Source organism: Mustela putorius, unplaced genomic scaffold (assembly GCF_011764305.1).
Source record: "Mustela putorius furo isolate JIRA1106 unplaced genomic scaffold, ASM1176430v1.1 tig00000407_pilon_pilon_pilon, whole genome shotgun sequence".
NCBI classification, from domain to species: Eukaryota; Metazoa; Chordata; class Mammalia; order Carnivora; family Mustelidae; genus Mustela; species Mustela putorius.
In genome coordinates this window covers 2,333,750-2,349,189 of record NW_025421373.1, presented here as the reverse complement: position 1 = coordinate 2,349,189, position 15,440 = coordinate 2,333,750, and the positions used below count along the sequence as shown (strand labels likewise).

General features: G+C 33.8%; 1 protein-coding gene across 1 annotated transcript in view; it reads left to right on the top strand.

Moving 5' to 3' along the window:
- CDH9 (cadherin 9) overlaps positions 1-6,251 on the top strand; it is a 141,906-nt gene extending 135,655 nt beyond the window's left edge. Inside the window, exons 11-12 of the mRNA XM_004738086.3 lie at positions 53-304; positions 5,338-6,251. Coding sequence (XP_004738143.1) covers positions 53-304; positions 5,338-5,825 — 740 coding nt within the window. The 3' untranslated portion in view covers positions 5,826-6,251. The remainder of the gene's footprint in view (positions 1-52; positions 305-5,337) is intronic.
- Positions 6,252-15,440: the final 9,189 nt, after the last annotated feature.

Sequence of the window (15,440 nt, the reverse complement as noted above, 5' to 3'; positions counted from 1 at the left end):
TGTTTTCCCCCTCACTTTTTTTTTTTTTTTTTTTTTTTTTTTTGCCCCCTAGATAATACAGCAGGAATCATGACTCGAAAGGATGGTTACAGCCGCAACAAAATGAGCACCTATCTGCTGCCGATTTTAATCTTTGACAATGATTATCCAATTCAGAGCAGCACCGGCACACTCACTATCCGCGTGTGCGCCTGCGACCATCAAGGAAACATGCAGTCCTGCAATGCAGAGGCCTTGGTCCTCGCAGCTGGCCTGAGCACGGGGGCCCTCATTGCCATCCTTCTTTGTGTCGTCATCCTACTTGGTAAGCCCCACTTCCGAATGCTCACTCACTCTCATACGTCTCGCCCTTCTCGCTCAGGGATGCTGCAACCAAATAGCACACTTCTTTAAGGCTAACGGTTGAAATAGTTAACTTTTTATAAAATGGTTCTTTCTATTAGGAAAAAAAAAATGAGTTCTCTCTGAGCTAGGTCTAGCTTTCCAGAGATTAAAAAACCGGTAAGGGTACCTGGGTGGCTCAGTTGCTTGAGTGACTGCCTTCGGCTCAGGTCATGATCCCAGAGTCCTGGGATCGAGTCCCACATCAGGCTCCCAGCTCCATGGGGAGTCTGCTTCTCCCTCTGACCTCCCCTCTCATGCTCTCTTACTCTGTCTCTCTCTCTCAAATAAATAAATAAAATCTTTAAAAAAAAAGATAATAGCTAGTGCTATATACACATATACAAACACATATTTTAAATCTATTTTATATAATACTGCTTAATGCTAATGAACCATGGCCACTGTTCTAAGATATTTAATTTTATAACTGATTTAATTTTCATATCAACTGTGTAAGATAAATATTTTGATTCTTCTCAAGAAAGACTAAATAACATATAATTCACTCATTTAGAAAGGTTTTAACGAGCATTCAAACTCAGATAAGTCTATTTCAGAATTTTCCTTCTAAACCATTATTCTCAAAAACAAAGACTACCTTTACTAATAAAATTACAAACAAAATTACTAATAAAATTGGTAAACAAAATTACTAATATACAAAATATTAAATTATATATATTAAACACCTAATTGGCAAGTGCATTTAAATTTTCAAGATAAGATAAACTTTTTATTCATGTAATTTGTGAAACATAGTTGTAAAATAAAAGTTTAAGTTCATTTTTTAAAAATATCACTATGACATTGTGGTCATACCTAGTCCCGCAATGTTTTCTAAAGTCATGCTTTCAATAGCAAATGTTTTATTTGAGCATGCCCTCACAGGAAACAATTTAATTCAATTAAACAGTTGTTCCACTGTAAAACATTCCCCCCAAAATTGTTTCCATCAAATATTCATCCAAAATGCTTATGCTTAGGGCATGAGAGGCAGCCAAATTTATGTTCCAGTGCTCATATGTGCTGGCTCCTTTTCACTGCAAATCCTTTCAAGCTATCTGGATGAAATCCCTTTGGCCAGATACCCTTGCAGGACTTCAGTGGGGGATTGATGAAAAGTGAGGGGAAAACATTTGTCTCAGCTAAAGTGATCCAACTATTTAGAAAAACATTTTCTCAGGGTGCTTTAGAATATTCATACCACCAATCCACATCTCAGAGCTGCTGCTGGAAAGTTCAGCTCTTCTGTAAAATATTTTTGTCTCCCCACGGAAAATAAATTTTGGCTCCCCTTTCGGCTAAGTGCTCCTGATACTATACTTTATTTGCTCACACAGTTCTCCTTTCCTAATTTCTAACAACATGGAAATACCTATATTACAAATTTGATTTTTAACATTTCTATATTAAGATAATACACACAGACATAAAGATGAGCATGCACAAATTGGGAGAACAAAAGCACCCCCCAAACAAGCTGAGATACCATAACATTAGGAAACTAAATTGCATTATGCAGAAATCCTAGAAGGCTGTTTCATTATTCTGAAAAGTCTGCCCCCTTTCTTCCATTCTACCTTCCCAACTGGCTGCTTATATATGGAGTATTTTTCTATTATTTTAGTTTAAAATTGGTTCTAATGCAGGTTTTGTTATCAAACTTCCTAAAGCATTTTTGCTGTGATTTCATCTTTTCTTTAAGTTTTTATTCAAATTCAACTCAGTTAACATACAGTGTAATATTAGTTTCAGGTGTACAATATAGTGATTCAACCTTCCATACAACACCCAGAGCTCATCACAGCAAGTGCCCGCCTTCATCCCCATCACCCATTTAACTTTTCCCCCTTCCCCGCCTGTCTTCCAGCATCTTTCAGTGTGTTCTCTACTGAGAGGTTTGCTTCCCTCTTGTTCATCTGTTTTGTTTCCTAAATTCCACATATGAACATGGTATTTGTCTTTCTCTGACTTATTTCACTTAGCATAATACTCTCTAGCTCCATCCATGTCATTGCAAATGACAGGATTTCATTCTTTTTTATGTCCGAGTAATAGCCACGGTATAGATATATACCACCTCTTTAGCCATTTGTCTGTCGATAGATACTTGCACTGTTTGCATAATTTGGCTATTGTGGATAATGCAGCTATACACTGTGGTGCATATATCCCCTCGAATTAGTATTTTTGTATCCTCTGGTAAATACCTAATAGTGTAATTGCTGGATCATAGGGTAGTTCTATTTTTAACTTGTACTGTTTTCCAGAGTGGCTACACCAGTCTGTATTCCCACCAACACTGCACAAGTGTTCCCCTTCTCCACATCCTCGCCAGCAACTCTTGTTTGCACACAGTTACTAAATTTCTAAGTTTCTATAGTAAAGAGAGACTACTCTTAGCAGGAGAGTGATATAGCATGGACAATGATACTTTAAACATACCCATTATAGTCTGAAGAAATGTAGTTCTTAGAGTTTGTCTATGTTACAAGGCAAAGTCAAAGACTAAAACCTGAGGCAGGACTTTTATAATTTTTTTGGTTCCTTAAGACACCTTGGGAGTCAGAGGAAGCTTATGGGAACTATTTAGAATAATAATTTAAATTAATATATCAGACAAAATGTATCAGATGTATCAGACAAAAGGAAATGTGTGCATCCAATTAAACAAGAAATAAAAGCAAAATGTGCTTATTGTCATATGTACCCTGTTCTAGTGCAAGTCTAATGATCATTTGAGATATGTCATAACTAAAATGCAATATAAAATATCCCTGCTTTCTAGTGATTTAATAGTCACACATAACTCTTACTATCACTATAGTAACTGTATATTCTGATATTCACAATAGAAATAAATTTCAGTTACAGATTAATGAACATAATAATACACTTTTTCTATTCCTTATCTTAACCTTTCTAAATTCCATTCAATAAATAACCTCAGGCTGGGGAAACAAAGTAGGTGATTTTGACCCAACAGAGGAGAAAAAAAACTTAGAATATTCTAAGGTCCACTTGTGGGAGTTAATAAATATCATATTAGCTAAGAAACCCTTAAAACAATTTGACTATATTGTTGTTCTTTTATAGTGAGAATTTATAAAAATTTTGAGAAAAGTAGAGAATTTATAAATTAATTTAATATTAAATTTAGAAGGGGCATTTTTTTACTCCATGATTCACTAGATTGGTGGGTTTCAGATCTATCTTGGAATCAATTAACTTATTTTCATCCTTTAATAGGGAAGAGTACAAATATGTTCCATTTTTATTGAAAAAGTCTCTTTTTTTTTAATTGTCTCCAAGATGATTCTGAATATAATACCTCAGCACCCATAACCTATTCTGTGGAGGTTAACTGAAGATGCTTCAAATGAATTTTTTTTAATTCTTTCTACCAATTAGTAGGAGCTAAGGAAAGTGTGTTGGTCGATATGATAATAGCATTGGACAGGCTTTTAATGGAGTTATAAGGCACTCAAAGGCCTTGGTGAAATGTGGTCTTAATGTAAATGAGTTTGCTTTGTGTAATCACAAAAATTGAGAAAAGAAATGGCAGATTTTGAGCCAACATTTTCTTCTTTTTTTATTAAAACAGAAATAGTATTGACAAAAAATTTAGCTGCCCAAAGTAAGGGGAACCTGTTTTTTATTTCCCCCATGCAATGTGCAAGGGTGCTTTAGCGGAATTAACTTTATTTCTTAACATTTCTTATATATAAAATTAGGGACTTGGTCCATTTCCAATGAGAAACTTATATCCTGGAAATCATGTGGGGTTTTTTTTTTCATATTTTTAAGTGCATGTGTAAATTGCAGAGCATATTTATTTTGCATACATTCACTGTCACATACACACATATGTTAAATTTCAGTAATATAGCAAAAAACAAGAAAGTATATTCTCTGCAGGGAAGTTCACAGTTAGCCTGATACTATGGGTATGTAAATAATAAAAACAATACATTGAATAGTGAATAGAGGGATTGTAATTAACATTTTAGCCAGAAAGTTCCAAAGCAACTGTATATGTCAAGGAAATCTTCAGTAACCAGATAATTCGTCTGAGCTGTCTTGTAAGACGAGTACAGGTTAAAGATAAGTTAGACTGAATTTTATATTGTCATTTATAGAGTTATAGTTCAGATTTTAAGTAGGCTTTCAACACCAAGTCAATAAAGGAATTTAAACAGATTTGAGCAGGGGGTGGGAGGATGTGTGAGTCCAGTGATGGGTATGAAGGAGGGCACGTATTGCACGGAGCACGGAGTGTTATATGCAAACAAAGAATATATGGAACACTACATCGAAAACTAATGATGTCCTGTATGGTGACTAGCATAACATAATAAAAATAAGTAAAAAATAAACAGATATGAGCTACTGGAAGGAATTAGATCAGTAGCATGTATATATTTACGTGTATCTATACACACACATATATATGCATATGTGTAATATATGCACATACATAATGCATACATATGCATATATGTGAATAACGTTTTATATATATACCCTTGAGTCATTAAGAAAATATTAAATTGGTGCTCAATTTCTCTTGGGATACTAATGATTGTAGCTTTAGAATTTTATTGTGTTTAAGCAAGCTTACTGTTGAGAGCAATGAGGAATCACATAATTAACAGTTGGCTAAATGAATTAGCCATAACTGAAAAAGGCCTTTGCAATGTCAGAAATCTAAGGATAGGAGTCTTGAAAGTAAATAAAGGGATTGTAGTATCTATTGTTTTACCAATGCAGGACATTTAGTCATTGGCCCAAGGCACCCTGTATCTGCGTAGGGTAGTTACTCTTTGTCCAAATAAATCTCAGCATCTCATACCACACAAACCTCCTTCAGCAAAGTGTGCTATATTTAATTTAAACCTGAATCATGGAATCTCACTATTTTCTCTTTGTTGTTGTTGTTGTTGTTGTTCATAGTTTTAGTTGTACTGTTTGCTGCACTGAAGAGGCAGAGGAAAAAGGAACCTCTGATCATTTCAAAAGACGATGTCCGGGACAACATCGTGACCTACAACGATGAAGGGGGCGGGGAAGAAGATACCCAAGCTTTTGACATTGGCACATTAAGGAATCCAGAAGCAAGAGAAGACAGTAAACTTAGAAGGGATGTAATGCCTGAAACTATATTTCAGATAAGGAGGACTGTGCCTCTGTGGGAAAATATTGATGTACAAGATTTTATCCACCGAAGATTAAAAGAAAATGACTCAGACCCAAGTGCACCACCGTATGATTCACTGGCAACATATGCCTATGAAGGGAATGATTCCATTGCAGATTCACTCAGTTCTTTGGAGTCTCTCACGGCAGATTGTAACCAAGATTATGATTACCTCAGCGACTGGGGGCCTCGTTTTAAAAAGCTTGCCGATATGTATGGGGGTGATGACAGCGACCGAGATTAAGAGTATTGTAGGACTTGATCCATGTTTTTGGAAGTACTCTCCTTGTTACTAGATTGAGTGGCCCGCATTCTCTTCCTTGGAGGAAATTCTTAAAAATTTGAAATTACAAACAATACGTAGGTGTTGTCTTAGTAAGGGTTTGCTTAATCAGTAAGTTTCTGTGAATGAATACGAATGATATAGATTTTTTAAAAAAGTAATAATAACCAGTTCACTCTCTTTGCCTAACAATCTCTGAAGGAAAGTATATCACATCAATAATCAATAAAAGTTACATAAAAGGCTTTTTGTGCCTTTCCTTAACTATAAAGACTTTATAAATGTTTTCTTAACTGACTTACAGTCACCTTTACTATTAAACATTGTGCAACTGCTTTGTAAATTAATATGAAAAAGTATATCCCTAAAGAAATAGGAATGACTATTACTGCCATATTTATTTAGTTGAAGAATGTCTTTGTGTTAATTCATTCATATTTTTATAAATGTATATTTATATTTTTGTATTTTTATGAAATAAACTAGTATTTATAAAAATAAATATCATTTTATTTAATTTCTAGAAGTAGTTCTGCTCTCACTTATATCAGAAATTTTTTACATCTTTATAGGCAAAACATGATTCACTCAGGGAAAAAAAACAGTAAAGTTACTGCATGTGATTTAGAATTAGAATATAGCAAGACTGTAAAAGAGCTTTAGTATAAGTAATGATGTTTTTCTTCTGCTACTTAAATATGGAAAAGGGTTTATTGAACCACTCATATCTACCCATCGATAAGATGTGAGATTTCTGAAATACAAACTATTATAAATATGCTTGGAAATGATTAACTGTTTCGTATACCTTTTTTTTCTGTAGAATCAACCAGTGAATTTTATTGGAGAGTGTATGAAGTGTATGTAAGGAATGTTATGCAGATAACAAAAATATCTAAATCACTCTTCCTTCAATAGAATAGTTTTCAGAACGAAAAGTAATAGTTCTGATTTTTTTTCTCCACAATCAGGTAATTCATGGGATATAATCTGGGTGACATTTAAAATGTGTATCAACAGAGAGGAGTTTGGGGTTTTTATAATTGAAAATTTGACTGAGGATATTCAAAGTCACTGTATATTTGAGAAAATCTCAAAAGAACTAGTGACATGTCCATTGGAGATAAGAAGCCTTAGGGAATGTGAAGTTTTACTAATGATGGGACTTGTCCAGAAAACAGAATACACATGGGAAAGAAGGAGAAGAGAGAAAGGAAGAATTGTACATAATAATTATTTGTAAATCTTTAAAAGACTTCCAGAAAACTTGCCTTGGTTTAATCTGGAGGGTAAAACCTAAACCAAAAGATAGAAACTTCATAAGGAAGTAAGTAGCATGTTCCTCTTTTTCTGTGCCATGAATTAACCTTTTCTTTCCCTTTTATTATTCATCTTTAAAGGAGCAAATGTCATGCCCAGGGCGATTCCTAGAGTGGAATTTATATAGAAATTTAACATCAGCTAGTCTGTTATCAAGTCTTTTTAAAGAGCAAATATCAATTATGAACAAACTTACGTATTTTGTTAGTATGTTATAAAGTTTTTGAAGACCATTTCAACATCTTTACCACCAGAAGCTAACACATATTTAATGCTGAGAAAATAAGACATACTTCACACTTAGGAAATATTTGAAGTGCTTCTACTCATTGGAATTTCCCAGAAAAGGGCAAGTTTTTAGTTTTAGTTTTCATTTAGAAAGTCTTCATTTTCACTTTAGAAGGTAATTCGTTTTCCCATTGCTAGAGCCATTTCAGCACGAATCAGACAAATATTTGAGAAGGATGATACTGAGTGGCCTAAAGTAGTAAAAAAAAAAAAAATGAATTCGATATCTGTTCAGACTTCTTATAATCACTTTATTCTACAATCACTAGAAGAGTAGGGGGGCAATAAGTTAGCAAATTAAAAAGAGGCGTGTAATGACTATGTGCAACACCTGCTTTTTAAAATTATGTTGAGTCAGAAAAGGGAAATTGATAGTCACATGTGCCTGGGTTTACCACGCTTTAAATACTAAGCGCATCACCATAAACCAAGCTACCTGAAACCTGTAAACCTATAAATCCTATGAGAAAATCATATTGCGACTACACAGAATAAGACACATGAAATTTTTAAGCTTGATTATGAAGAAAAGTTCATTTGACTACTGTTTTTCAGCACTTTAATAAAACTGGTTTGAGTTCTCCCTTTCCTGGATCTGAGAATGACTGATAAACTGAGTGTTTATGAGGACAGAGCCAACTGCTTTCATTCTTAATAAGTATATGACTATTTCTGCTATAAATCAAAGGGTAGGATTTGATCAAAATTACCAGATCTGTGAAATACTAACACTTCCTATAGTTTTCTAATAATCTATGACATTCTTATAATGGGAAAAATGTGCTTAGACGTCTCATCAGCTTTTTCAATTTCCTCATGAACTGTGGCATTGGTAAAATTTGAGTGAAATTAATTCCTAATGTGTTTACTTTCCAAACAAAATAAATCAGCTAGCTTTGACTGTTTAAACTTAAGATAGAATTGAAGCTGGTTTAGTCACCATTTTTTCCAAATACAATTAAAACTTAATCCTTGTTTTAATTTGTATATTCAACAATTTTCAGAATAATATGTTTATATTTATGCTTGAAAGTTTTTTTTCAGAGAGAGGAAACTATCTACATTATTTGAACTTTAATAAGTAGTCTGGAGAGTATTACCTTCTACACTACTCTCAGGCATATGAAATAGATTTCAATGATTTAAAAATCAATTTAGTAAAGAAAAATAACCAGCATTAACAACAAGAGCAAGCAAACAAATAAGAAAAAAAAAGTAAGCACCAGAGCTGGCTGGCAGATCCTTTATTATGCTGGTTTTTCTTTTACTTTACTCACTCTCCCTAACTGGCTTCTTTCTAACTCTATTTTAGAGTGGTCCACGTCCTCATCTTTCTTTTCTTTTTTTTTTTTTTTTAATCTAAATTCTGGCTCTTAATGATCTATCCACCCTCCCAGTTATGACATATGTATCTATATCAATATCTATGTAGACATATGGACATATCAATATAGAGATAAATTGAAAATACCCAAACAAAGACCTCTTCTCTGCCTCATTTTTACAATCCAAACACATTTCCAACAAACTATTGTACATTTCCACTTGGATGCCTAATTAAGTAGGGTACACCCTAATTCTAACCTCCAGTTTTCATCCCTAAATCTGCTCTACTCTCAACTTGGCCCAAGTTGATAGAAAGAAGGAAAGAAAGAAAGAAGGAGGGAAGGAAGAAAAAGAAAGAAAGAAAGAAGAAGAAGAAGAAAAAGCAATAACATCTTACTAACTTGTCCAGGCCAAAAATCTTGAAGTCATCCTTCATCCCTATTATTCTATAATCCTTCATATCCTATATTTGGGAAATCCTATAGACTATACCTTCAAAATTTGTCTGGTATAGGATTTTTTTAAGATTTTATTTATTTATTTGACAGAGAGAGACAGTAAGAGAGAAAGAAAGAGAAAGATCACAGGAAAGGGAGTAGCAGAGGGAGAGGAAGAAGCAGGGTCTCCACTGAGTAATGAGCCCCGTGCAGGGCTGGGTTCCAGGAACTTGGGATCATGACCTGAGCTGAAGGCGGAGGCTTAATGACTGAGCCACGCAGGCGTCCCTAGAATGATTTTTTTCATCACATCCCCTGCTAGAATCCTGGCCTAAAAGGCTTATCTGGATTATTGCAGTGTACTTCTAACTGTTCTTTCTGACTAGCTTTTGCCCCTACTGTCTATTTTGAACACAGAATACAGAATGGGTTGCATTTCTTGAGCTCACCCGCTTCCTTTCTTCTTCCCTCCCTCCCTGCCTTCCTTACTCCCTTTTAATTAAGTGTGAGCATCTCATTTCTCTATTCAAAATTTATCAACTGCTCTTCACAGTGAAAGTCAGTCCTCACAAAGGATCTACCACGTCACAGATCAAGTACCCATTATCTCTTTGATCTTATTCTCCTCTATTTCCTTAACACATTTCACTTTACTTATTCTGGACCCCTTGTTGTTCCTTAAAAATGCTAAGCATTTTCCCTTTGAACTAACTTATCACTATGCTTGGAATTATTTTTCCCCAGATACCCATGAAGTTAACCATAGGTCTTCCTTCAAGTCCTGGTTAAAATACCACTTTTAAAACTATAATCCCCCAAACCTATTTCTCTTTTCCCAACCTGTTAAAAAATATATATATATTTTCCACAGCAAATATTGCCACTGAACATGATACATAATTTGTTTATTTAATTTTTTCATCTGCCCACTTCTACTAGAATGATTGTTGGTTCACAACTGGCTCCTCTACACCTAGGGCAAGGGGGGATGGAAGAAAGCGGCGGGCCACTCCAGATTGGTAGGTGGCAGCGTTAATAAGGAAGGGAACTTACATCTGAAGCTTGTCTTGGGCAGCAACAGGACATGTAGATCTCTGCCCTTGCCTGCCAGAATCTTCAAAGTTTATACAGAGGATTTAACTGAATTCAGTCATACACTTAGTCTAGATAGTCTCAGATACTCCCTCCTCTCTTAAGGCTGTATTACTGAAACAACTCCTAGTGTGGAAATGGTGGGAAGAAGGTACATTCCAAGGACAGGGGAGGGTTGTGTGAGCAGCTTCTGACTCCCCAGAGTCCAGTCTTTGGGACAACCTGAGGTCACATCCTCTCAATGACCTCCTCCAAATACCTGGTCCCCAAATCATACCTTATTGACATGCAGCAAATATTTGTTAAAGATTAAGTGACATGCTCAATATTTAGATTTGACACTTTTGTTAATTTGGTAAAATATTATGAATATAGAGGAGATTAAAATAAAACAAATGTAAACAAAAAAGAATTATACTCAAATTCATAACAATGTACATGCTTTCAACACAGTATTGATTATGGCCTAAATTGTTAAATCTAGTTACTGTATGCTGAATTCTGGTTGATCATAATTAGGTCACTATTTAAAAAGATCTTTTCAAAATTACAGAAAAGCATGACTAATTTTTTTCAGTTTTTAAAAAAGCCTTATTAAACTAAAATTGTATTTGATGATCTGTGCTTCTAAAAGAATATGGTCTTGGGATTTTACTGGATTTCAGGCCATCAATTCTAAATGTCAGAATCAAAACACAAGCCAACACAAAAAATGAATCAAATAAATAGCCTTATCCCTTCAGTTTTAATTATCCTTATAATCACCTACTTATTGGGCTGTTCTTGGTCCTCTTGTCTCACACTTTGTGAGTAAAGGCAAGCTGAACAATGCTATGAACATGTTTTCTTACTGTGTTTAATTTCATTATAAATTTCAGTAATAATGTGTATTTTTTAAATAAATATTGTTTGATAATGGTTTATATGGAATAGGAAACCAGCTATTTAAGCCATTATGTTAAAACTAGCAGTGTAGACATTGGGCCTTATCTTATCTGCAGTCTTTGTTATAGTTGTTGTTTGACAGAATATTATTACCTAATATATTATTAAGAAACAAAAATCACCATAGTATTGCTAGCATTTAAAAGTCAAGATAGTTCCCTCATAAATAATTCCCTCTCAATTTTTTTATGGAATTGACTAGTGAAATTAGGTAGTTTTCCATTATTTTTATGTGTCATTCAGTAAATTTCACAAATTGCCAGTGCATGGCTGGTATTTTTTATTGTTTCTAAACACATAATTGGGTAATTTGTATAATAGTCATTTTTCAATGACTTATACTATAAATCTCTTTCACAACTATGTGACTGTGTTTTCAGTGTAATTAATTTCAATGTAACCAAAATTATATATACTATGGTTTATGCTTTCCCGGCTATTTTTGTTTGTTTGTTTGGCTTGGTTTTCTATGTATTCTTACTACTAATTCAACTCCAAACTGTCAATTGTCTAATTTTTCTCTCTAGATATTCAAAAGCATAAAAAAGTAGAGAGCTAATGTGAACTCCTTGAAGAAATCTTTCCTTCTGTCCCTGAACTGCTCTAGCAAGAGGGATTAATTGCCTTCTATGCTGCGTGCCTCCTGGTACCTCCTATAGCCATTCACCTGGGTAGTCCCTGGATCTCTCCTTCAGAATTGGAGTCCTGAGTCCTGTATCCCATGTCAAGCCCTTTGTTTTTCTTGTTCCTTCTGTCCCTCATGTTAAGGATATTTGGTCTAGTTATCTATTCAACGATGATACTGCATATCTGTGTCCAATATTATAGTTCCACTGTTTTAAACAAACAGAAATTCTTTAGTAATCTATTGTCTTTTTGCTCTATTTGGTACCCTGAAGTTGCACCAGTTTGAAGGAAGTGTTTCAGCTCCTTGATGACCAGAAATTTCTCTATGGATATTTACACAAGTCCTTCAGTAATTTATATGACATGACTGCTCCTCATACGCATTAAGCATTTGAGTTTGTAATTCCTATTCCCCAACATTGACCAGAACTCTAAAATATTTATGAAAGCTATTATTACTATGTGCTATTTATATTATTTTAATTGTTATAAATTTAACATATAATCCTTACACTAATCAATAATAACCTTACATATATGTTTCATAAGGAAATACATTCTTGAGATGAATTTAAACATTCAGGTCTGGATTTGTCTATTTGGCTTTATTACATCCATTCAATACTACTTTTCAGTGTGTATTATTCTATAAAATTCATTTAAAACCTTTTATATACTTGGAAATTTGGTACGCTTACATTCATTTAATAATTTGCTCTAGAACAGTATGCATATAAACAGAAACTGAAGCCAAATGAAGCATATATCTCTATGCATTTAGCTGAATTAAAAGTTATAACCATCAGAGTATATCACATTTATAAACTCTCTAATACCAACTTTTAAAGAATGACTCAGTTGTGTGATATGTTAGTTTCAAATTTATTTTTTCATTGGAGACATACTCATGGCTTTTCTTATTAATTACAGGAATAGTATGCTAAGAGATGCTTTTAATGAAAAGTATTCATTCAAATTATCACTTACCTTTTTCAGTATGATATATCAACCAAGACACTTCATTGATAGGATATTAGATAACCTAATAATTAATTTATTAATTTTGTAATAATAGCTAGCATTATGAGACTAACTGAAAAATAAAAACAAAAATAGTACAATGCAGAACCCATTTCTTTTAAAAAGACTTTAGAACTCAATTCAACAGATAAAACATAAACACAAGTAACTAACTATAAAGAGGTATGTGATTAGGATTTAGAAATGGTATAAAGTTAAAGGATAAAATGGTATTTTTTGGCTTCACATGTGTTTCACAATTATATCTTTTAAAAATAGGTAAATGAGGGGCACCTGGGTGGCTCAGTGGTTTAAGCCTCTGCCTTCAGCTCAGGTCATGATCTCAGGGTCCTGGGATCGAGCCCCACATCGGGCTCTCAGCTCAGAGGGGAGCCTGCTTCCCCCCTCTCTCTCTGCCTGCCTCTCTGCCTACTTGTGATCTCTCTCTGTCTATCAAATAAATAAATGAAAATCTTAAAAAAAATAAAAAATAAAAATAGGTAAATGAGAATTACTATATCCAGTAAAAAGCAATCAAAGGAATCTCTGAATAGAATATGGTAAGAAACTGTATCTACTTCATCGAACTCTGTAAATTTTGGATACTGAAGTTTAAGGTTACAGTACAATGAGGACACTGTCACCATTTTTTGACTTTTGACTACTGACAGTTTTACTATCTCACCCTTCCATCTTCTTTGAGTCCCACATCTAGAAAACTGATAAGAAAGTCTGGCTGTTCCTTCCTTGGGCACAGGCAGGAAATTTAATTCACTTACATCCTACTCATAGAAGCAACCTTTCATCCAGCCCTACTCTCTAACCACAATAAAAGCAGTCATTTTGGACTTACTCGAGAGGCTATCAGTGTTCTCTCCAAAGGACTCAATCGCATAAATAACAAAGTTTTTCATACCTCATTGATGTGTTTGCATGGCATCTTTGGTCTCCACATCCAAATTACACTTTGAGTGAGAATCCATTTTCCTATACTGGAGAATGCAACACACAAATTACAACTAAGCTTTTGATATCTAAAAATGGTAATTTGATAAATCTAAAAACAGATAAAATGATGTTTTGTTTTGTTTTTTTTTAACTTTTATTTATTTATTTATTTATTTATTCAGGGCCTGAGGTGGGGAGAGGCAGAGGGAGAGACAGAATTTCAGGCAGACTCCAACCTGGTTGTGGAGCCCAAGTGTGAGGCGTCATCTTATGACCCTGAGATCATGACCTGAGCTGAAATTAAGAGTCATATGCTTAACTAGCTGAGGCCTCCTGATGCCCTAAAATGTGTTTTTATAAACATTTAAAAATAAGCATTTATCACTACCTTCTTATCCCCATCTTCCTAGTACTTTAGAGCTACCTAGGAGATATCTAGAAATTACTTTATTGAGGTAACATAAAATTCCTTAAATTATCATTGTATTCTTTTATTAAATGCAATCATTTAGTATAGAGCATATTTGTATGATGTGCATTTGGTTACCGATAGACCAAGGAAGTTGGGAGATAGAGAAACAGAATAGCTACATTAATGTGCATTGATGTTTACATGTGCTAGGCACTGTACTTAGCATTTTACAATGATTATTCACTTAAGTCTCAAAAGTCTTTTATTTAGGCATTACCCTTGTCTTCATTATACAAAACAGGGAACTAAAACCAAAAAAGGTTACAAGTTAGTAAAATATGAAGGAAAGTTTTAACTCTTGGCAACCTGAGTAGGGAAGGCTCTGTTTTTAGCCAGTACTCTATATTGGATCCTCATTTATGAAGCTGAAAGCATGGTAGTAGCACTGAGCTAGGAACTGTTTAATCATCGATTTGTCTCAGATAATATCAACAATATTCATTTTGATTAAAAATTTAATGAAATGTCTGGCTTAGTTGATAGAGCATGAGACTTGATCTCAGGGCTGTAAATTCAAGTCTACATTGGGTGTAGAGATTATTTAAAAATAAAATCTTTTTAAAAATAACAAAATGTCCAACAAGAGTTTGGGGTTTTTCAAAATGAAAGGATATAAAATATTTTTCTTGGAAATGAAAGCATCTGAAATTATACAAGCAAGTTCGAGATAAGGACAATAACTGAATCTAAAGACATACGATACCTAAGAATAAATAGCAAAAGGTAACAAAATTACAGTATATAAGAAATGTATTAAAAATTGATACTCTCCTATAGTATTAAATAAGTGGTTCAGCACAGTACATACAACACAGATTTACTGTGTACTTTTAGTGAGCCAGGAACTGAATCTACATTATCATTCCTTAATGGCATGAACTTCAAAAATAAGCTGAATGGAGCAATGGGACTTTCATCATTGAAATGCTTACTATTAAATAATAACATGAATAATAATCTCTATTAAAAAAAGAATCCAATGAGTTTTACTAATTATATAGACATGGCACAATGTTAGGATAATGTCCAAAAAATAATAATAATCATTAAATGTAAACATCATTATGATGTAAAATCATTAAAATGTAAAATTCCACAATA